At 42.4% G+C, this 22557-nt stretch overlaps 1 protein-coding gene across 2 annotated transcripts in view; it reads left to right on the top strand.

The window, feature by feature from the left end:
* LOC306971146 (DENN domain-containing protein 2A) overlaps positions 1-22352 on the top strand; it is a 32563-nt gene extending 10211 nt beyond the window's left edge. Inside the window, exons 2-20 of one of the 2 annotated variants that reach the window (XM_079567312.1) lie at positions 5404-5490; positions 7415-8383; positions 12064-12191; positions 14065-14177; positions 14267-14464; positions 15047-15140; positions 16325-16369; positions 16549-16730; positions 16819-16928; positions 17695-17764; positions 17911-17988; positions 18360-18500; positions 18905-19053; positions 20206-20383; positions 20459-20500; positions 20752-20857; positions 21385-21663; positions 21873-21959; positions 22302-22352. In XM_079567312.1, the coding sequence (XP_079423438.1) occupies positions 5405-5490; positions 7415-8383; positions 12064-12191; positions 14065-14177; positions 14267-14464; positions 15047-15140; positions 16325-16369; positions 16549-16730; positions 16819-16928; positions 17695-17764; positions 17911-17988; positions 18360-18500; positions 18905-19053; positions 20206-20383; positions 20459-20500; positions 20752-20857; positions 21385-21663; positions 21873-21959; positions 22302-22333 (3087 nt within the window). In that variant the 5' untranslated portion in view covers position 5404 and the 3' untranslated portion in view covers positions 22334-22352. Of the gene's footprint in view, positions 1-5403; positions 5491-7414; positions 8384-12063; positions 12192-14064; positions 14178-14266; positions 14465-15046; positions 15141-16318; positions 16370-16548; positions 16731-16818; positions 16929-17694; positions 17765-17910; positions 17989-18359; positions 18501-18904; positions 19054-20205; positions 20384-20458; positions 20501-20751; positions 20858-21384; positions 21664-21872; positions 21960-22301 lie in introns of both variants that reach the window. The other variant, XM_079567311.1, reaches the window with a different exon arrangement.
* The last annotated feature ends 205 nt before the right edge of the window (positions 22353-22557 follow it).

The raw sequence follows: 22557 nt of genomic DNA, 5'->3' as shown, positions 1-22557 counted from the left end.
TCCCCATACATCCCATACATCCCATCTGTACCATCCACCCACATTTCCTACCGTCTCTCTCTTGAACCAGGAAAAAGCCCAGCCAAAGCCCAGCCAGGTCAAGGAATTGCGAAAATCCCCATATCAGTCCGCGTTAGCCGTGGCAGCCCCAGAGACAAATGGGCCATACATGAATAAGCACCAAAGTGTTAGCTCAAAGAGAGGCTAAAAGAGGCTAAATCCTACCTCTTCCTTACTGAGGCAGCCACTTGACGGGAAGGAAAGATAGAGGTACGTCGGAGGGAGTGAAGGACAGGAGGAGAAGACGCTGCCAAGGCCTTTCCAGAAAAGAGTTGGCTAAACGTGCGTTCGGGCGGTAAATTGAATACAGACAAGCGCTTGGCAAATGCAAAAGTGAGCCCCATCTTAACAAGGATTATGTCTTCAGCGCTGTGAGGAAAGGAAAAAAGTTAGGGGGCATTCAGATGTACAGAATTTCTCTCAAACCTGATACTTCTGCTTATTCTATTCATTCACTTCATTCAGTCCAATGGCTCGGGCCAATTTGTCCTTATTAGGTCATTGATTGTCACACAAAGCCCAAACAAAAGCAGTTTTTTGGAGGCACAAGCTCCACACATGACGTCACGAACTGTATCTGCAGCCAGGGCCCTAACAGTGGGACAGAGCTGCGGTGATGGAGAAGGGGGGGGGGGTCAGGCTTTTATGAGAAGCAGCTGTTTTTGTGGAGAACCAACATCTCACTGACAACAGCTCAGAGGCCAGATAACAGCCGCTGACAGCACCTCATATACCGGCCAGATAAAGCGAAAGAAACCAGCGCATCAGCTCAGGACATTCAAACACAGCAGAAAGCGAAAGCAGCACAGACAAAATGATGGCGAACTCTGTTTCCACAGTTGGTCTTTTGACGCTATTTGTGGTTTATTTCAAGGATTGGATTGCATAAAGATACAGCACTGAATGTTTGTGGTGGAGTGGAAATAATGCTACACAAATCTACCATTGATAGCCTGCAACTTAATCCAAAGTTGTCAAATTTAGTTATCTAAAATAAGTCCTAAAAGTTTTGACCTTCTTTGTGTTTCAAGCTTCTCCACGAGGACCAGGATGCCTTTCAATATTCTGAGCAGCATTCAAAACAAGGTTATCTGTAATCCCATGCCAATATCATTTTTGTGGCTGTGGAAAGCCGAAAGGAAAGAAGATGTCTGGAAGAAGACTTAATTTACCAGTAACCCGCGTGTTGTTGTGACCAAATGGTTCATCTGCAGATAAAGATCCATAGAGATTAGTTATGTAACTGATGCTTGTGTCTGATGTCCCCAATTTCACCCCGAACTCAAACTGACTATCTCATGTTGTTGCGGGCATTTGGCATCACCGACTGTTTACAGTGATGTGATCCTGTTTATTCAGGGGAGATCGGGGATAATGGTGTGAGCGTATAATACTGGTGAATGATACGAATCAGATCAGCTCCTCAACTGTCTGACAGCACTGTGCAAAAGGTTGAAACGGGTTTGAGAAACGTTGCGGGTAAAAGTTGACATTTGAAATATAAAAATCTAGACCTTCATGTGCTGTGCTATTCCAATTACGAAGCTTTTTCATCATTTGTGAATAAGCTTGTGGAGAATTGCGATTAGAGGTTGACCGATATGGGTTTTACTAAGACCTATGCCGATTTGGAGGGATTTTTATTGGCCGATAATGCCGATATGCACGGCCGATATTTTTTGACCGATATTTTCGGCCGATTTTTCCAAATGTCTGATCTATAATCCTGTAAAACCATAAATACTTGGCCACTCCATCATTGGCCGATTTTATTTTATTACATTAGGTGATCCAATCATAGTTTCTGTCGCAGCTTTGATTAGTTACCGTTAGCATTAGCATGTTGTTGCTAGCTGCGGCATTTTGCGCGGCGATCAAAAATACACTTGCGGAGGTTGAAACTAACTCAGAGATTGAATTCTCCAGGTTCTGTGCTTGAAAATGACATACAGCATGTCCAGATTGACTGAGATTTAGTGACTAAAACTAACTTTAATACATTTTGCAGCTAACCAATATTCATTGCGATGTTTCTCTGTTTCCCTGAGGCCTAAAGTTGTGGGGGGGCTTGTTTTAAAGCCCTGACTTCGCTCTATCACTCTATCACTCTATCACTTTCGGTCCCAGAGATATCGGCTTTTATCGGCCCGATATATCGGTCGACCTAAAAAAAACCTTCTCCCTCATTGCCTGTAAACCCCAAAAAGCAGACATGAGGCATTTAACTTTGAAATAGTTTGTTATGTAATTGTTTAGATATACGATATTACGGGCAAAATATAAGCTCATAACTTCACTTTTAAACATGTTTTAATTCACCAAGATGCAAAACACTGATGGACACTTCTTCACCCACTCTCTCCCTGCGGTTGCTGAACCATACTTCTTTCCCTGTGTCTTGGCGTCACACCTCACAGGGCTCTGAGCTGAAGGGGTGGGACGACGAGGGGTCCCGGGATGTTTTTATTGGCCTCAGCAGATGGTTTCCCTCAGACCTCTGTATTGTTGTGGCAGCTATCTTGGTCTTGAGGGTCAGCATTGACAATTGTAGGCAGTAGTTGTAAGACACAAAAGGTGTAGTAAAGCTAAGGAAAAAAAAGTTTCCCCAGTAACAGAAACGAGTAAAACTGTCTGTGAGGTTTTTTAGGAGACATAGAGTGCAGTAAGTAGTGCGTAGTAAATCAATGTGAGACGTCCAATTTGGTTTCGTTTTTTTTTTTATGTAGAAATGAAGTCCTCCACTGGATAGAAGATAACACACTTCTTACGGCTGTGCATTTTACATCCACATTAGCAAGTTTTTTATTCATTACGTGCTGCACTTTATCCTCCTTAGTTTTTCCTCCTGTGTTGTTGTGATCACCCTGATGTTTTATCTTATCATATTATTTTGGCAAAATCTTCTTAACTCTGTGGTTAAACTTGAAGGCTCTGTACATTCTGTGTCCCTGCCTCTTTCTGTTATTGATTCCTCCCCCCCTTTACCAGATTTAGTGTGAAGCAGAGACTGTTTCCCCTCAAACATGTGACCCCTGCCTGGTTTGCAGCTGAAGATAATTTGTGTTATAGTGCATGGCTGACTTAAGCCCTCCTTCTCTTCTCTTGCTCTGATGGGTATGTGGGGCTTCGACCATTTTAAATTGATCTACTCTAATAATGTAAGAAATGTGTTTGTTTGGACTTAGACACAGGAGTTGGGTGAACAATACTAGTCCCCAAGAATTCAGTATGTTTAACAAGTTTGCCTAAACATTTGAACGTCTTTAAAATGCAGAGAGGAATCGAAGTGGAACTGCAACTACCACGGCTACTACTATCAATAATACAGCTATTACACCAATGGAACAACTAATAATACATCTCAAAACAGCCATTAACCTACCACTATTTTGATCTTAAACTCCGGTGATTATTACTGTGGCCAAAACTACTTTGACATGTTTACAACTTAATGACACTTAAATATCAAGTTACCGTCACATTTGTGTAGTTACGGGCAGGGGCACTTTCCTTTGCTCTTCTCATCCAGGAAGTATCGCTTCAAAATAACTACCCCAAGGACCAATTATGTTCCATTACCCAAGAGCCAACACTTTACGTAATCTTTCAAAATTACTGCTCTTTTTTTTTTCCTTCAAAAACGGCCAATTTCAACAACAATTTGTGGAATTTGTTTCAATGGGACTCACATTCTTCACATTGTCCAGAAAGAGTGGAGAGAGAGAGAGAGAGAGAGAGAGTGAGCAGGTCAAGAGGATTTTAGGCCAAGGCAGCCCAGCTCAGGAAATGTTTAACGGCCTCCAAACACTCCCAAAGCATCCCATGAACATCTGGAACAAGTCCCACACGCCGATCCATTTGCCGGTCCGTATACTACGAGCCGCTGGCTGGCAGGATGGGAAGGGCCGCAGAGGTGTGCTTTATAGGCCTTTGTTGGGTTTGGTGTGGGGGGGGTGGTAAAAAACTATTAAGTGAGTTTGAGTATATTGGGGTGCATTTAAATTTTATGTGACGGTAGACCTTAGATCACAGGGGGAAAAAAGAACAATATGATTGTGGTAACACAACATGCAGCAAACAGGAGGTCAGAAATAATGGGTTAAAGGTAATGCAGGAAATACATACTACACTAAATAGATACAGACGGCATCTTTTGAATTGCCCATATATGGTCATGTTTGAAGCAGTTGAGGGGAAAACAAAGAAGAGAAAAATGTAAACTTTCTGTAATTACTCCAAAACTACTTTAACAAATGCTGAATTATGAATATAGTTTTCTACCCAATAAAGATACAAAGACATAGAGAGGAGCAAAAAGGTTCAGCAGCCCGTAATTACAAAAGATAAAGGAGAATGTTAGCATGACTCTACATACTAACGCTAGCTACGACTGCCGTTTTTTCGCTTCTACAGAACAATCTGCTGTGAAAAAACATCCATATGGACCCGATTTAGACTTGACTTTATTTGTGTGTGACAAATAAGTTTATCTTTATCAGAAAACGCCTAAAAGGAGTGAAAAACATACTTCCTTCCCCATTCAGCTAGGCCACGCCCCGTTGTACACACTGCCGTCTCCATCCTCAAAAATGGCGTCTCAAAAAAAGGTCACATGCTCTAATATTTTGTTGGACTTCCCTTAGCTTTGATTACAGCCCGCATTTGCTGTGGAATTGTTTCAGTGAGCTTCTGTAATGTCAAAAGATCCAGTGTTTTTCACAAACAGCTTGTATTGATGTTGATAGAGTGTGACCACTGTGCAAAGCCCTCTCCAGTACATCCCAAAAATGATCAATGGGGTTAAGATCTAGACACCTGGCGGCCAATCCATGTGTGAAAATGATGTCTCATGCTCCCTGAACCACTCTTTCACAATGTGTGTGCCAGATGAATCCTGGCATTGTCATCTTGGAATAAGCCTGTGCCATCAGAGTAGAACAAATCCATTGATGGACTAACCTGGTCATTCAGGATGCTCGGGTTGTCAGCTGATCTCATTCTGTGGGCACATAGTGTTGCTAAACCGAGACCTGACCAACTGCAGATTATAACAGTTAAATCCAGGTGACTTCTGTTTTGGGTCAAGCACTTCCGGCTACTTGTTATATCTGCATTACGGTTGTGCAGCGGTTAGAGCTCCTGCCTCACAGGCTGGGTGGTGTTTGTATGTCCTCCTCTGTCTGTCCAGTTTCCACTACCTGATTCTCTTTGGGACTGTGAAAGCACCAACCACAGATCGAAAGCTAATGTTGTTAATTGCTGGTTGTTGTTTTGTTTTTTTTGTATTCTCTGATTCATGCCCACTTCACGCGTTTATTCATTTATTCATGTGTCTGATTGCAGGATGCCAGCTGCTAGCACCATGACCGGTGGACGAGCCCTGCTGCTCTGCACGAACACTGACAACTGCATCTACCAATCAGTCAGCGGGTGCGTATCCACAGAAAGTCCCCCGCTTTTACACCCCCAATCCGACTCTGCATCAGGCTCGCATTAAATATGAATGATGCCGTGCGGACACTCCTGACCCTGCTATTGTTCTGTTCTCCTGAGTAAGCTTTAGACATCCTTTCCTTCAGGGTCAGCCGTGACACAAAGTCCCTGAACCAGTGCGCTGAGTGGAACAGGGTTGGCCATCTGTCGCACCCCCCTGACCACTGTCTACTGTCCCATCTACCCTTCTTCTACTAATGATTACTTTGGGGATTATCATAATGAAGGGATTAGGCTTTTATCGATCAGTGGGAGAAGTCTTGCTTGGCTGCTGTTTTCACACTTGAGTTTAGATTTAGGTTTAGATGACTTACCACTTGTTAACTTTTTATGTACAACTAAAACCTATGAATGAGTGGGTTGAAGTCAAAGGGCCATGAGTTTAGAAGAGCAGCAGGAGCACTAGTGGTTTGTATAGAAAAAAAGAGAAAACCATCAGTTTGAAACACAAGCAGTATAAATTTTCCTTTCCATATGCCTCATGTCTTCTGTTCCCATTCGACCTAGTTTTTTCCCCCTTGGTTGCTTCATGCCTAATATACTGCTGTTTTAACTTAGGCCATAGAGTGTCTTTGTGTGTTGGGGGGTGGGTGATCAGCCGTCCAGCTCAAGACCACTTCCTTGCACTCATATAGTCTCAATGTCATTCTGTTCTTTGCTTAGACATCTCAAAGGAAATCTGAGTGAAGGAGTAAAGACACTGCCACGATTTTAAAACTTCATCGCTAAGTATTTAACAAACCCAGTATATAAAATGACAGAACAAGAATTAGATGATAACAAAATATTATCAGAAGTGAATCGTAAACTTGGAAGTTTGGCTGATGTGCTGTTAGCCAGCTGTTGTTAGAATTACCGGAACGCTGATGCTTTGTTCAGCATGTGTAAGAAATGGTTAGGAATGAGTTTGGCCATGGTTAACAGCTGAAACTTAATTACTTCCTTTTGTCATGGTATGAGAATGAGAAAAGGATTGGGAGCTAGACTGAACTGAAACAGAGTATCACCACACATACAATCAGTGGGACCAGCGCCAAAACCTGAGACTTGCTCTAGATTCCACGACTCTTGTTTTCACATTCATCCGTGTCATCCGAAGTCACTCAGCGAGGCCATATTTCCCCCTCCGTTCTTAGAAACACAGTTTTAATCACGACTGGGCCTCGGTCCAAAAACAAAGTTAGGTTTTGTGGGTCAGCTGTAGAAAGGAGAAGCAGCACGTCCTCAAAGCCATCGCTCATGTGTGGACACTTTCTTCTCAGCTCCAGAAATAACTTTGTGTGTGTGGAGCTTGTAAACTTTGACCCCTAAACCGAAAGTTCACGCTGCCATGACCCAGTCATGTTGAAGGAGTGACTCACCGCCGCGTCTGAGATCTTTAACTGGAATTCCTGTTTAGCTTGTAAAACAAAGATCCATTTGAGGGTAATTCAGTGGGCAGCTTTATGGGGCTACTTGAATGAAAATGTATGCACGGTATATAAACTGCACAGTGATGTACTTTTCCTTGTTACTATTGGGAAAAAGACTCTATACTGTGGGATTTTTATGCAAGTCATGGTACAGATAGCCAGTCTCCTGCTGCTGCTTTAACACAACTAGATAAATCCAAACAATTACGAATTTTAATAATACATATCATTCAGTTTTCTGTTATAGAAAAAGATTCTCAAGCCGAGGTCATTGTAACATTACAACTGATTTCTTAGCAGCAGCCTAAAGCCTCTTGAAACATCCTCATCAAAAAGGCAGCTTGAGCACCTCTTTCTACAATTGAAAACTCCTGTACGACTGAGAGCTTACACAAACATGCTTTCTGTTTGAGCTTTATTTACAATGCCGTCCCTGCCTTCTCTTCCAGGCTCCAGTGCTGTGGCTTGAAGCTGAGAGACGCCCCATCGTCTGCGGTGCCTCAGCCCGCGGAGGAGTGCGGGACGACGGGCAACAGGGCTCGGAGTGACCCCTCTGTGCCTCCGAAACGTCCCGTCTCCCCTGTCGTCCAGAGCCCACCTGATATCATGCTGGCCCAGAGGAGAACCACTACCACCACCACCAGCGACTCACGAACTCCTAATATCGAGAACGGTTTATGCGGCACCAAAGTTAACAATAACAAAGGCTCTGCTGGAGTGAAGCCGGCCAGTATTCGGGATAAGATATCTCAATGGGAGGGCAAGAAGGAGCCGGCTCTGGGGGGTATAACAGACGCCGAGACAGTACGAAAAAAGGACGCAAAGGGTTCTGAAGTTCAGAGATCGGACAGTAAGAGGTTTGTTAGCTGGGAGCGGCAGGACTCAGGGAAGGAAAATGTTGGAAAACTAGACATGAAGCCCAAAACTGCAGAGGGCAACAACAACAAGGACTTGATCCTGGAGAGGGCAAAGCCAACGGAGCAACCTCAAGACAAGAAAAATGTTTTAATTCATGTGAAAAAGTTGGAAAAAGCTACAAAGAACTCTCCGTCGCTGGCATTTCCAGGGAACTACTTCTGCCCCCCATCCAGAGAGGAGCAGGAGGAGAGCGAAAAGAGGACCACTGAGCCCATATTCGGGACCTTTGATGTGGTCCGGACCGGGTCGAGGCGGAGGAGAGATGCGGAGAATGTGTACAGTGAACCGGGCGCTCCGTCTATAAACCCCCTTCCCAAACCACAAAGGACCTTCCAGCACCACACTCCACCCACCAGCCCGATCTCAGGTCCCGGGACGGGGAAGGGGAAGAGGAACCTGCCCCCTCTGCCCTCCATCCCGCCTCCGCCTTTACCCACCAGCCCTCCACCGGGGGTCTGTAGGAGGGTCTGGTCCGACAAACCACGGGACGCCAACAACAGGTGAGGAGTTTCCTTTTTAAATGTAAAGAAAAAAGAACATTTGTAAGGGGATTATTCTGGTGTTGACTCAAAAGCTTGGACACATTTGTTTCTGCTTATAGTTTTCACATGCAGAGCTCTAAATGCCACGTAGCAAAACATGAGCTGAGAATGAGAAACAACCCGGCGTTTAACAATTAGTCGTACTTGTAACAACAATACCCGTGCTAAATCTACTGAAACAAATTGCTCAGATCACCTTAGCCGTCTCTTTCTCTCTATGTAATGCCTGCGCCTGCTGCCCCTTCCCCCCTCCATCGCTCCCATCCAGAGGTGAATATGTGAAACATCTGCTGTAAATCAAAACCGCAGTGACATCATGGCCAGCCTCAGAAACACAGCTCAACATGAGGAATGCAGCTTTAGTTTTCTATACTCTTCAAGGAGGTCAGAGAAGTCTGACCATGACAATGTGTAAGTGACAGTGTATGAAAAAAGGTTAAACAAAGGCAGAATATAAAGGTTCACAGTGACTCCACCCGTAGGCTTTGTATGACAGCAGTTCAGGATGAAAGGGGTTGAAGAACGGGGAGAGACATTAGGCAAATTGTTGGAGCTGGGACTTGAACCTTGACCCTGTGGACAGAGCAGTGTTCTGTTATATGAGCTGCAGAGTGACCGACTATAGGCTACACACCACTGGGTATTTTAACGAACGCAACGTCAGCATCAGATTCATATCCCATTCACGTTAACCTCTATTTCTCTAGTTCGACTTTACCCAAATCTAAAAGCTTCTCGATTGGAGCTGCCTAAAACACAAAAACCTTGTCACATTTTTGTTGCGCTTTTGTTGATTTTTTGGGGGGTGTTTTTTTTTTTTTTTTTTTTTTTTTTTTCGTTACATTTCTGCCACTTTATTGCTGAGTTTTCGTCACTTTTTTGTTGCTCTTTCTTGGCTTTCTTCTGTCACTTTTCTATTGCGTTTTCATCCTTGTTTTTTTTCCCTATTTTGACGCTTTTTTTTCAAAAAGCTTTTAGATTTGGGTAATGCCAAACTAAAGAAAATGCAGTTTTATAAATGTTTTTTAGTATTATTATTTTGCTGTTTTTATTCTATTGTAATTGACACATTTCAGGTTAAACATTTTGTTCTGTCCTGCTATGTCAAACCTAAACCTAAACTTATCCGCTCGGTTAAGAGGTTAAGAAAAAGGGTCTGATAAGTGCTTAATGATTAAGGCACTTAATCTATTCTCAGACCGAGAATAAATATGTCGATTAAGGCTTAAATGACATGTTTATTCTGCTTAGAAAAGAATCGGCAGGTTTAGCCTTATAGAATACAGTGGTGAGTATTTAGTGTTTTTGGAGTTTAAAGCAGTACTAAGTAACTTGTTTACCTAAATAAATCCTTTCCTTTGTCCCAGTGCTTAATTTGTAAATGTGTAGTTTCAGGAACACTTTTGGTCTGAAGTGATGAATTGGGGGAACAGGCCAAAGCATTTGCCAGAACACTCTCATTAAACACCATTATATCAGATCAAATCTTTGCCGGATCATCCTATATATTTCCCGGATTCTACCCTGAAACACTGAAAATTGGGGGAATGCGTTCCCCCAAATGGGGGATCAAATTAAGCACTGCTTAGTCCCTCAGGGGGTAATACAAGTGTTAATGGGATGATTGGGGGGTCTTTCATCTCCCCCTGGTGTCTCTGTCCAGTAAACCTACGGGTCAATGGAATCACGAAGAAGAAGCTAACAGGCTAACGGTCAAAGCTAACTGCGGTCTAGCGTCACTTAAACAGTATTTACAGCCAAGTTTGAGTGAAAAAAAAAGTCCATTGTGTAATTGGATGTACAATATCCCTCTCTCCCTTTGTCTTTTCCGTCAGCGTAGAATTTACTGTCACGGACAATTAATGAGTAAAAAAAAAAAAACACAACATGCTACGACACCTGCAGTGGTGCTTATGGCTGTGTTATACGTTTTGATTACAACGGAAGCAAGCTGATGATTACCATGCAGTAACGCAATCTAAAGCATTTGATACAAAAACAATAAAAAACATATTTCCGTATCATGTTGTCACTTGAGGTGTATCTACTCCTGATTGATCTGAACACTCGTAGCATATTTGTTCATCACCAGGGACAGATACAAACTAACTGGACCCAGGTACTAAAAAATAATGTAAAATAGTTCTTATTTGTTAACTATTATTTTGACATGGTGCACACAGCGTCAGAACTTTCACTCTTTAGATAAAGGGATTTTTTTTACATGGCCTTGTGTTGTCAGAGACTTCCCTAACATCTACAAATCAAATGTGTTTTTAATGTATATATTTCAAAACCGCAACTACTCATTGCTTCACATTCTTTCTTGGCTGCTTTACATTTTAATAGCTTTCCTAAAGGAGCGCTCATATTCAGATGGTAACAATCAAACGCACCGGGCTCTATAGGGAGAGTGAAAAATGTGAGCGCTGCAGTTTTAACTGAACATGTATTGTATTGTTGGAGGTCTCAGTGGTCCTGGGTCTTGGTCCGGGGCCTGTTGTTCTGAGTTTGGCTTGAGATTGCTACATTCTTGTCCATATGAAGAGGCCTCCCTGGATCCTTTGTTAGGTTCCAATCTGTTCACTTCAATGTGGCTTTTGCTGTGTGTAGGTTATGTGCCTTTGAGACTTGATTTATCGGTATCCTGTCTTTGAGAAGCAGCACAAGTGCAGAAAATGGTTGGCAGGGGACGAGGTGAACATATTATTGAGACTGAAGGCATTTAATTGTGAATTTGCAAGATTAACTAAGGGCGAATTCATTTCAAGGAATGCCTCTATTGCCAGGAAACAAGAGACTGATGCTAAATGTGGAAACTTGACCAGGTATGAATAATCTTGGGGTTTAACCGATATGCAGAACAAAAGGAGTTGTATGTTGACGCAAGGAAATTCTGTATTCTGCATTGTGGAAGATACTTTTTACAAGAATGATCCACGTTATACATCTGCTTCTCTACTTTGGTGCTTAATTATCAGGCTTTTTCCGTCCAGATTTGTCCATTTATCTAGGCTTTCAATTGGCACAGAGGAAAGGGTCTTGTGACTATGAGGCACTATTATTATTTTGTTATTTTGGAGGCCATTGAAGTCAAAGGAAAAGTGGCTTGGCGATATATTCATATTTCATACCAGTCTCATTTTTACCATGATGTTACCATTCAACCCATTTTCCCCTCCAAACTTTCTGTTACTGTCGCTGGATTGACTCTAGACCAGATATTTAAAAGTGGATCACTAAAATTGACATTACGATATGAGCAAAATTGTATTAACTGCACCGCCCACATTGTTCTATGTTTACACCAATGCATTAACTGTACACCTCCAGGAATCCCTCATGTGACACAAGGTAAGATGAAGTCTGGCTGCGTCTATAAACTTTGAGCTGACTCTAATTGGCCCAAAGTGCGCTTATGTGGCCGACCCACGCGTCCCCATGTATGTGCACTTCTTCCTCCTCTTCTTTAATCTTTGGCTCTGATTAAACTCTCCTGTGGTCATTCAGAAGTGGCAGATGGAAGCGGCACACGTTTCCTGTCTGCCTCATTGAGCATTATAAAGCCATTATCGCGCACACATTTGGTTTTTTAGTGTTCCTATTCCTGTCTGACGGCGGTGTGTGATGTGTTTCAGGAAGTCCTACGAGTTTGAGGATCTGCTGCAGTCGTCCACCGAGGGCTGCAGGGTGGACTGGTACGCTCAGTCGCGGCTCGGACTCACACGCACTTTATCAGAGGAGAACGTCTACGAGGACATCATAGGTAAAGACTTTCACCTGCGCCCAGTGAGCCAAATGAGCCACACAGCCACAAGTGAGATATTTTGGAGATGCTCTGACAAGGGGATGGGCCAAATCTTTCCATTGCCCTTTAGAGATAACTAAATCCACCTGCAGCTTCTGAATATTCACGCTTTAATGCGATTGGTTACACCCCCTTGTCACTCATTGGGACTGACCAATAGGAGGAGTGCGTGGGGAAAAATGCCTTGTCTTTGAGCGTAGACCAGCATTAACCCACTTTAACCGAGCGCATTTTCTCCAGTTCGGCATTACCCAAATCTAAAAGCCTTTTGACCAGCCTTTTATGCCACAGTAACGCCTCATTTGAAAGCTAAGACCTACAAAACTGATTGTAACTGTTTTGTCGCGTTGTCGCCGCGTTCATGTTTCATTGTAGAAGTGTTTTAGTCTCGTTTTTGTCTTGTTTTTTTGTCTTGTTTTTTTTATGTATTGCTGTCACTTTTTCTTATTGAGTGATTGTTGTTTTTCCGGCACGTTTTTGACGCATCATTTGTTGCGTTTTTGCTGCTCTTTTGTCCCTCTTTTGTGTTTTTTTAAACGGCATTTTCATCACTTTTTATGCCATGTTTTTGTCGCTTTTTTGCTGCATTTTCATCCTCGTGTTTGATGTGTTTTTTTTTTTTCTTTTCAAGAAGCTTTTAGATTTGGGTAAAGCCAAACTGGATAAAATATGCTCGATTCAGCTGGGGGTTTAGAGGTTAAACAGTAAAGCCTGGAATAAGGTCCCAATTTAATCTTTATCACCACATTACCCAGCCCTAGTTTTAGCATTCTCAAATCTTAACACATATCATTCATTTCATTTGTTAAAATGTTCATTGACAATGCAGGATGTCAGACAAATATATCATCTCTTTTCAGACCGTGCATACAGGCCCTTGCTATATCTTTCTATATTATACATAATTACAGAGCTCAGAAACGAAGGTAACAAAGAGGCCAAGCAATACTCCGCATGTTTTCTCTGCTGCACTTTTATTAAAACTATGAGCAGAAATCTGACCTGTGTGCCCACCTCATTGTCTCAGTGTTATCTTAACCCTACTCCGTGCCTGTTCATTTCATAACTTACAATAGAGCCCTTGTGTGGTCTGAGCTGCGGTTAGCTCCTGTGATTGTAGGTGCAGCGGGGGGTGCGTTAGCTTCAACGTTGCTACTTCAGCGTGTGTGTGACTTTCATCAGTTTTATACAAAGTCACACAGCGTGGTATTTCACCCGTTGTGATCGAATGGGCACTCGTTTCATGACGGGATTGTGTAACGCGAGTTGCCTTGCCCTGAAAGTAGTTTTCAAAGCATTACGGCGCACTAGTTTCTTCTTCAGTGAGAAAGAGCAGGTCCTCTTTGAAGCAGATGGACAGAACATCCTTTAACTCCAACAGGCCACATCTGGACGGGTGATTGATTTAACAGGAGGGGGACATGGAGAAAGAGAGGGACGGGAGGAGGGGGGGGGGGGCATAGAGTTTGGAAAATTACCCAACCCCTTTATCCTTTATCTATAGGGGAAGGTGAAGGGCTAAAGTTACATCGACTGATTTAGCAATGTCCTTCACATCTGGAGCAGGAGTCATCTGGAAAAATAAACACGGATGATTTAAAAGCAATGCAGACGGTTCATAAGGAGTGATGGGCCAAAAGCAAATGTGTTATGCAATGTGCCCTGATTGTTACTGCCAGTTATCATGTGCTAGAAGAGCCTTCACAGTGAGGACGGCTCTAGTCTTTTGCAGTATTGTAACATTGTTTTTGGATGAAACTGTGTATATTTGCATATCAGTGGTGGTATCATCGTCGTGGCTGTCATCGTGCTTTTTTGTTGTCTTTCGAAGATCCTCCATCAAAGGAGAATCCCTATGAAGATATTGAGTTAGAGAGGAGCTGCTTGGGGACCAAATGTTACTCCCCTATGTCCTCATCCCCAGTGCCTGATACTCCTACTAAGGTACAACCCACCTAACTTAAAAAAAAAAAAAAAAAAAAGGCAAATACATGGCACACACTTCAATCTGCGTCTTTTTTTTGATACACCAGACATCGTCCAAACCCGGCTTTTTCCGGCAAAACTCAGAAAGGCGAAGCTTCAAACTCCTGGAGCTGCGTAAAATCAACAGAGACACTGGGATCTCGTCACCGTCCCGGATCAGCCCGCCCTCCACCCCCAGCAGCCCAGATGACACGCCCTGCCTCTCCGGAGACCCCTACAACCGCAGGCGCCGGAAGATACCCAAGGTACTTTTACACACTGAATTGTTTCAGGATATGCCAAGCTAAACAGTATTTTAACAGTTTTATTTGGATGTTAAATATATATCACGGTTTACAGCTGTAAGATATATGTTTGTGAAGGCACTCAGTCATCCAGGTCTTTTATTGTTGTAGAGACTTTCAAATATAGTCAACTGAACTGGGTTGATTGCGTTGAGGACTTTCCAACTCCATGTTCTGAGTATTGTCTGTAACACATTAAATAGGCCACGTCCAGTTGATGATATTTGAAAACTCCACTACGCTGCATCCATAGTTTTTCTATACAGGATATAGAGTAAAGATACTATAAGGATATTCCTTTGATAACTTTTTTACAAATAAAACATTTCATTGATGAAAGAATGGCTTTGTGACTTTTAAACATTTTTTCGACTCATTAGTCATCAATATAAATTTATAAAGTGCAACAAACCCCGAGAATCCACCAAAACATGGCTTACCTGCTTAGTTACCGTGCAGTCAGAATATTATGTTCTCTTATTAAGAAACATTTTTTTCCTGACACATGAAAATTTCAGTGTGTTTTACGGTAATCTCTTTCAGATGGTGTTGAAAATCAATGCCATATTTGAGGCTCGACGAGGGAAGAAACGAATGAAGAAAGTTTCTCAGTCGACAGAGTCCAGCTCAGGGAGAGGTGGGACCGTAAATCACAAAACACCATCTACATCGTAATATACTGCGCTTTATAAAGCAGTGCATACATTCAAAGCTTATGAGGTTTTTATTAGATGTTATCAGGAAAACTAAAAATCCAGAAACTTCAACTTGAAATGTATTCAATATAGTTGATTGATGATTTGTTGAGTTAAATCCTGTGTCATTTCCAGTTTTCTTTCTTTTTTTTTCTTTTTTTCATGATTGCAAAAAGACACCCCCTTCATTATATGTTAAAACACTTACACAACCTTTCAATGTACTGGACTTGAAAAGTTTAACCCTTTACAGGGCACTCAGTAAAATACTTTGAAATAACTATTTGTTATTGTGGGACATAACACAAGTTTAGTTCGGTTTTAACATTTTCAAATATCATGCAGAAAATCAATGTGAGCAAATTTACCATTGTGTTGTGTTTTGTGATATTGATGTTTGAATGATCACACCTGCCATAGGAAAGAGTTTTTGTAATGTGATTGTGCTTTACGTGCAGTGGAAAGGGTCAGCCACCTCCAATATTGTTTGCCTAAAGTATGAATAATAGGAGCATCGGGCATGTTCAAATACGGACAAAACGAATTAACTGTAGGTTTAAGTGAAGTCAAGTATGATCAAATATGGTGCCTGCCTTTTTCATGCTGTAATTTCACTTATTTCACTACGTCCTCCAAAACCAACACATATATCACCACTTAGCACAATTATTCACCAATAAAAGTTTTCAAGTTCTGTGAAGAAAAGTACTATGAATTTAGCCAGACTAAAAACAGGAAGTTGAGAGCACGACCGGTCTCTGCTGATTGGTCAAATGCCACAGTATTGGGATCTGTGATGTAGGGTGATCTCTTCTGATAGGCTAAGTGAGGACTACATGCTTCTTTACCTTATACTTATGTGCAGCAGGGAGGCCACATGTAAAGTGAGCAGAAATTACCAAAAAATAGACACTTGCCCTATATAGGGTTGAATATGTTTTAGTAGTTCTTCATTAGTACTTTATCATCACTCATATAAATCAGTGTATGAACTTGAAGCTCACAAACAGTGCTGTATTAGTTAGTTTATATCTGTTTAATCAGGCACTGGCCATATTGCTGTTTGAACGCTGTATAAAGTTGCTTTTTTCCTGATCAGATTTTTCTCCCTTTATTGTAGTTACAGATGAAAACAGTGAATCAGAGAGTGACACAGAAGAAAAATTAAAAGGTAAGAGAATAAATGCAGTGGCAAAATGTTGCACGATAAAATGTTTCTAACTGCTTAGTATTCAAAACTAAGCATTCACTGTGTATCAGTAATTTGTTATATATTCGGTATCTTTGAATGAGACCGATTCTGACTCTTTTAGTGAATGTATTGAAACATGCCCTCTGGCTTATCTTTAGCTCACAGTCAGAGGTTGGTGTCGGTCCAGTCCATGCTGAGGCAGAAGTATCGGACGCTGGAGCGGGATCTGATGGAGCTACAGGAGAGGAAGCTCTTTGAATACTTCATTGTTGTCGCGCTTCACAAAACCAAGGCTGGGGTCCCGTACCTGCCCGAGGTCACACAGCAGTTCCCCCTAAAAGTAAAACAAAGTTATATTTTTTCCGCCACATTCAATGCCTATTAATGCACAATATAGAATCCCTAATGTGTAATCATTCCTTCTTCAGCTCGAGAGGAGTTTCAAGTTCATGCGGGAGACCGAGGACCAGCTCAAAGTCATTCCCCAGTTCTGCTTCCCCGATGCCAAAGACTGGGCACCTGTGGACAACTTCCCCAGGTCGGTCATCCTCAAAGTGGCACCTCACCAAGTGTATTTAGTGAAACCAAAGCCAACGTGGGAATGTTCCAGGACAGCAGTAATGGATCAGCTTTTTTCCTGTCTAATAAGCACATGAGCAGCCCATAGCTTACACTGGAAGTGACAGTGTGGCTTGTAAAGTGGGATGACTTCTTTACAAGGGTGAGGAGGATGATAGATGATTACAGAGACACTTGAAGGATTTAGCGCTTTTTGCACCTGGTTTGCTATTGTCCCGCAAAAGGTGACAGCGCTTTTGATTCATGTTGTGTAAGGCAATCAATCATGGCATATTGATTGATCTTTCTGGCATCTTCGTCTTTGTACTATTATATTAACCGAATCTGTTTTTATAGTGCTTTACAGTTAACTGATAGATAAGGCTGCACAGCATGAAACTGTCTAGTCTAAAGGCTAGCTGCATGATGCAATCCCCTCTAGCATTGGTTTTCGACACCCCCATTGTTCAGAGTAGACACTGTGAACTCATAATTAGGCTAATAATTACCTATTACCAGAGGTTTGAAGGATGAGGCACACACCTGCAGAGTGAGTCAACACATAGTTGCTTGTCAGAGGTCTCCTCTGGTCATTGAAAACTTGTCAGGAACGGCTCAAATTGCTTTTGTGTGTGTGTGTGCGGACTTACATTATCTCAAAGATCTTATATATAGTTCTTTACTTTCATCATTGCAGCTGTAAATGTCATGTAAATATATATTTTCTCTTGTTTTTTTCTACACAGTGAAACGTTCTCATTTGTTCTGACTGGTGAGGATGGAAGTCGGAGGTTTGGTTACTGTCGTAGACTGCTGGTATGTTAAATTTTAAAATCACATGAAACAAGATGATTGTAGATCTCCTCCGCTCCACTCGCCCAACCCCAGATTTGCCTTTGGGTGAGAAAATCTCATGACACCAGTGTTTTGAATCTGTGCTATTTTCCTTTGGCTGTTCACAGCCCAGTGGTAAAGGCCGGAGGCTCCCTGAGGTCTACTGCATTGTCAGCCGCCTGGGGTGCTTTGACCTCTTCTCCAAGGTAAATAAGAAGACATCAACTCATTTTACTTGTCACTTTTTCACATGCAAAGACATAAGTACAGCTCTGGATCCACACAGAGCAGACCCACCCTATAGAGGCAGTTTTCCCATAGATTTTACAAGTCCTCCCTGGCTTCAGCTCAGCTGCACATGTGAAGCTGATGTGGTTACAGCAGTGGAAAGACTCCCTGTAATAAGATTCACGTTTTTTATGCATCTTGACCTGTGTACACAGCGTTAAAGTCTTTGCTGAGAACATTTTCCAAACCTCCACAAAAGTAAATAATGTTCTATATTCATTGCAAACTGAACAAATCCTGTTTTCTGACTGGGTAAAAAGAACTTTACTGATTTATTGTTTTGGTTCAGATTCTGGATGAAGTAGAGAAGAGAAGGGCCATCTCTCCTGCCCTGGTGCAGCCCTTCATGAGGGGCATCATGGAGGCGCCCTTCCCCGCTCCAGGACGAACCATCACTGTCAAAAACTTCCTACCAGGATCTGGGACTGAAGTGAGGACTTTTGAGCTTGGTTAATGGTAACGTTATGGTACACTGTTGGAAAATTTGTCCCATTCTGACAGGGCAACCCGTCAGGATCATTGAGCAACCGCAGATATTTGCATGTTCTCACTGTGTCAGGGCAGTTTTCTTTCATGCACAGTCGGCTAAGCGTCTCTTGACCAAGATCCTTGCCTAAAATGAAATAATCACTACAGTTGTTCACTACTTCCTTCCCAGCAGCACTGAAGGATAGGTCAGAGAGACAGAGAACGAATTTCCCAACAGTGACAATACAGTGTTTAAAACCTTAAACAGATGTCCATACTCCCGCATATGCTCGTTTTATTCTCTTCTGATCCTGTGTGTCCTCTGCTCCTGTTTTACCCATGTACCCTCTCCTCTCCTCGTTGCAGGTGATAGAATTGTGTCGGCCGTCGGATTCCCGCCTGGAACATGTGGATTTTGAATGTCTGTTTTCCTCCTTGAGTCTGCGGCTCCTCCTCAAAGTGTTCGCCTCCCTGCTGCTGGAGCGCAGGGTCATCTTCACCGCTGATAAACTCAGGTTAGATGCAACACGACTCCGGTGATCCTCAAATGTGGACACTGGAACTAATAGTGGTGTGTGGTTTAATTTCAATTGTATTCATAAGAGAAGCACAGGCCTGGCATAGTCTGAAATAAGAAATGCTTTAGCCCTTCGTTGTGTCATTTACTTTTGGTTCTTGGTTTGGTGATGGTCCATACATTCTTTACTGGTTTACATATAGGTTTTCTTTACCCAAAATTGCTTGCGTACCACTTGCATTTGAGCAGGAATTTCGAGCTCAAAGCGGAAATGACAGGGGGACCTCAAGTCGACATATTGAGACAGAGAGGAGAGAGAGGGGGGGGAAGGAATGCTGTTGTTTTATACAGTCGCCTGGGGGACAATCTTCTCCTGTGGAAAACTGTCATGGCCGCCAAAGTTAGTTCCAGAGTCCAGAAACAACCACATGTGCCGGCTGACGTCACGACACCCACATACTTCACAGAAACCTGTCATTGGCGCACTGGGGAATTCACCATGTAAACTTAAACCGGCGGGAAGCGACTCTGAAGCGGTTTAGATAACTGCTGGTTAACGTACTAGTTTGCTGGGAAGCCAAAATGTACCAAAGTAGGAGTTAGTAAAAAGTGTCTTCGAAATAAAGCGAAAATTTAAAGAAAGGCTCAAGTATTGATTAGATTAGACAAATATTAACGTAATGAAAGTGCCCAGAAGTCAAAGGGAAATATAAGCATCTTGCAATAAATTTGACTCCATTCATTGCTTCCCACCTGAGGCATTTGAGTGGGTGAACATCATGAGTGGTTGCACATTTTTACAATAAGCGGAACTGGGTCTTTTTTCGTTTTTTTTCTCAAATGAATTAAGCGTGGCCAGATGTACACACTGAAGACATTAAGTTAACTGCGCGGGGCTGCTGTTTTATAGCTTTATATGTGTTACATCACACACGCCCCTAAGAGATGCCTTTCAACATTCCTGATGGAGAAATGGGAGACTGTGGGGCCAGTACAAGTCCCCTCCTCACACAAGGGCCTCAGAGTCCGGAGTGATTGAGCGCCATCTTGTGGTAGAGACAGGTCACCATGAACTTTGAGCATTTCTATACCTCTTCTGCTATTCTCTCATATTTAGCTGGTGTGTAACGGGACTTGTCTGTTTCTACAGCACGTTGTCCCAGTGCTGTCACGCTGTGGTGGCCCTCCTGTACCCCTTCACCTGGCAGCACACGTACATCCCCGTCCTGCCCCCCTCCATGCTGGACATCGTCTGCACCCCGACGCCTTTCATTGTGGGACTCCTCTCCAGCTCATTGCCCCGGCTCAAAGAACTCCCCATAGAAGAGGTGATGTGCTGTCAAGGTTGATCCCTTTTTAAGTGGAAAAACAGCAATATTTACTTTCTGTTTCTCCCTTGTCAGGTCTTGGTGGTTGATCTTGGTAACAGTCGCTTCTTACGACAGGTAGGTTTTAAAAGCTTTATGGTGACTCATCACAATAATATACACAATTTTATTCGAATATCTGTTTACATGTTACCTGAAAAGTTACAAACAGTATTTTATCATATGTTAAAGCTTTCTGATTTTGGTGTTTGTGAGTTTGTAGTCATCACATAGTTGATTTGTTTCCATCTTGTCTTTAAATTTATACTATTTTGATTTTTAAAACACAAATTTAAAAAAAAAAAACTCTGTATGTGTTGCTTTCTCAGCTGGATGATGAAGAGTCCATTCTCCCTCATAAGCTCCAGGCTGCGCTTGAGCATGTGCTGGACAAGAGGAAAGAGCTGGCTTGCGATAAAGGAGACCTCTCTAATGGTGAGCAGTGTCCTTGTGTCCGACCTACAAGTGGAGAATTGAAGGTGCATTATGCAACTTTTTATGTGGGGAAAAAAAGTAGATTTTTGTGTGTATTTGACCTTGTAGTAATCCAGCGGCTGTATGAGTGGTCAGCATGGCGCCTTTACTTTCCATCACAGTGGACGCTCCAGGATCAATTGTTTGGAAGGCTTTCACTGCTGACCAGAAAACCTACAAAACAAGTGATCCTGGAGCATTATAGAGACCACTGTGATAGAAAGTAAAGGCGCCCCATGCTGACCACTCATACAGCCACTGGGTATCACTGGGTAAAAATATCAACTTTTTTTCCACATAAAAAGTTGCATAATGCATCTTTAATCAACCCTGCCTGGAAATTCACAAAATAAAACATGTTGCAAGACTAAATTAAATTAAAAAAGACTAGCAATGATGGAGAGCAGATTAAAATAAAGAGATTACCACTGTATTTTTGTACATAATAGAGTAAAAAGTTGTTGAGTTGTAAAGGGATTTCTTTCCAGACTCCAACTCCCTCAGCACTGTGGTGTCGGAGGCCTTTGTGCGTTTCTTCGTGGAGATCGTGGGACACTACTCTCTGTTTCTGGGCGGGACGGAGCGTGAGGATGAATCCGTCTCCTCCCCCGCCTCCCCCTCTCCCACCTCCTCCACATTTCAGCGAGAGCCCTTCCGAAAGGCCATGACCTCCAAGAGTCTGCGCCGCTTCCTGGAGGTGTTCATGGAGACCCAGATGTTTACCGGCTTCATCCAGGAGAGGGAGCTGCGGCGCCAAGGCCTGAAAGGTAAAAGTCTGCATGAAGAGGATACGTCTGATGTTTAAAATAGGTTTTTAGAGCCATAGCGTCAACCAATTTATACTGTAAACAAAAGTGCTTTTTCACTGAGATCTTTTTCATTTTGTAAATCGACTTGTGCTGCTGTTCTTGTGCGCACCCAAAAAAAACCTGGAATGTTCCGCAGTGTGACTTTAAATACTGTTTCCTCTACCCAGGTCTGTTTGAAGTGAGAGCACAGGAATACCTGGACTCACTACCAGGAAGTGAAGCGCGAGGAGTCAACAAATTTCTCAAAGGCCTTGGTAAGATATAGTTTGCAGCTAACAGTTGTAATTGCTTGGATGGGAGGCACTAGGGCTGTCACAATAATTACTACTATCGACTTATTGTTGTTTACATTTTATTTCATGTTTATTTCAGCTTGTGTGGAATTTTAGGATATGATTATGCACTTTAAGAACAAAAGTTTACTGCCATTTTTATGCCTGAGAGTTGACAGTATCCAGTATCGTTATAGACAATAATATTGTTTATCGGGATACTTTCCTTCCTCTATGTATCGAACTTCAAATTTGTTTTCGTGACAGGCCTATGAGGAACCGAACCGTTATTCTAATGCACATGTGTTTCTATCTACGTTTCAGGAAACAAGATGAAGTTTCTCTCAAAGAAGTGATGATCATCAAACCTTCTTGTTGGAAAAAACAGAAAAACTTGCAAGTAATGAAGACTTGGAAATGGGGTCAATGTTTGATGCGTTCTCATAGGATCATATTGCCTTGTACCAAGTGGACGGTTTCTCTTCATCCTGTCAAAACTAAAGATAGAAAATAGTCTCCACATCATTGTTTTGGTGTGTAATGTCCACCATGTTTATGCTTTTTAAACCTGTGAATAAGA

This window comes from Gobius niger (genome assembly GCF_951799975.1).
Source record: "Gobius niger genome assembly, chromosome: 12".
Lineage (NCBI taxonomy): Eukaryota > Metazoa > Chordata > Actinopteri > Gobiiformes > Gobiidae > Gobius > Gobius niger.
The sequence above is the reverse complement of the archived record's forward strand: the minus strand, read 5'-3'. Positions and strand labels throughout refer to the sequence as shown.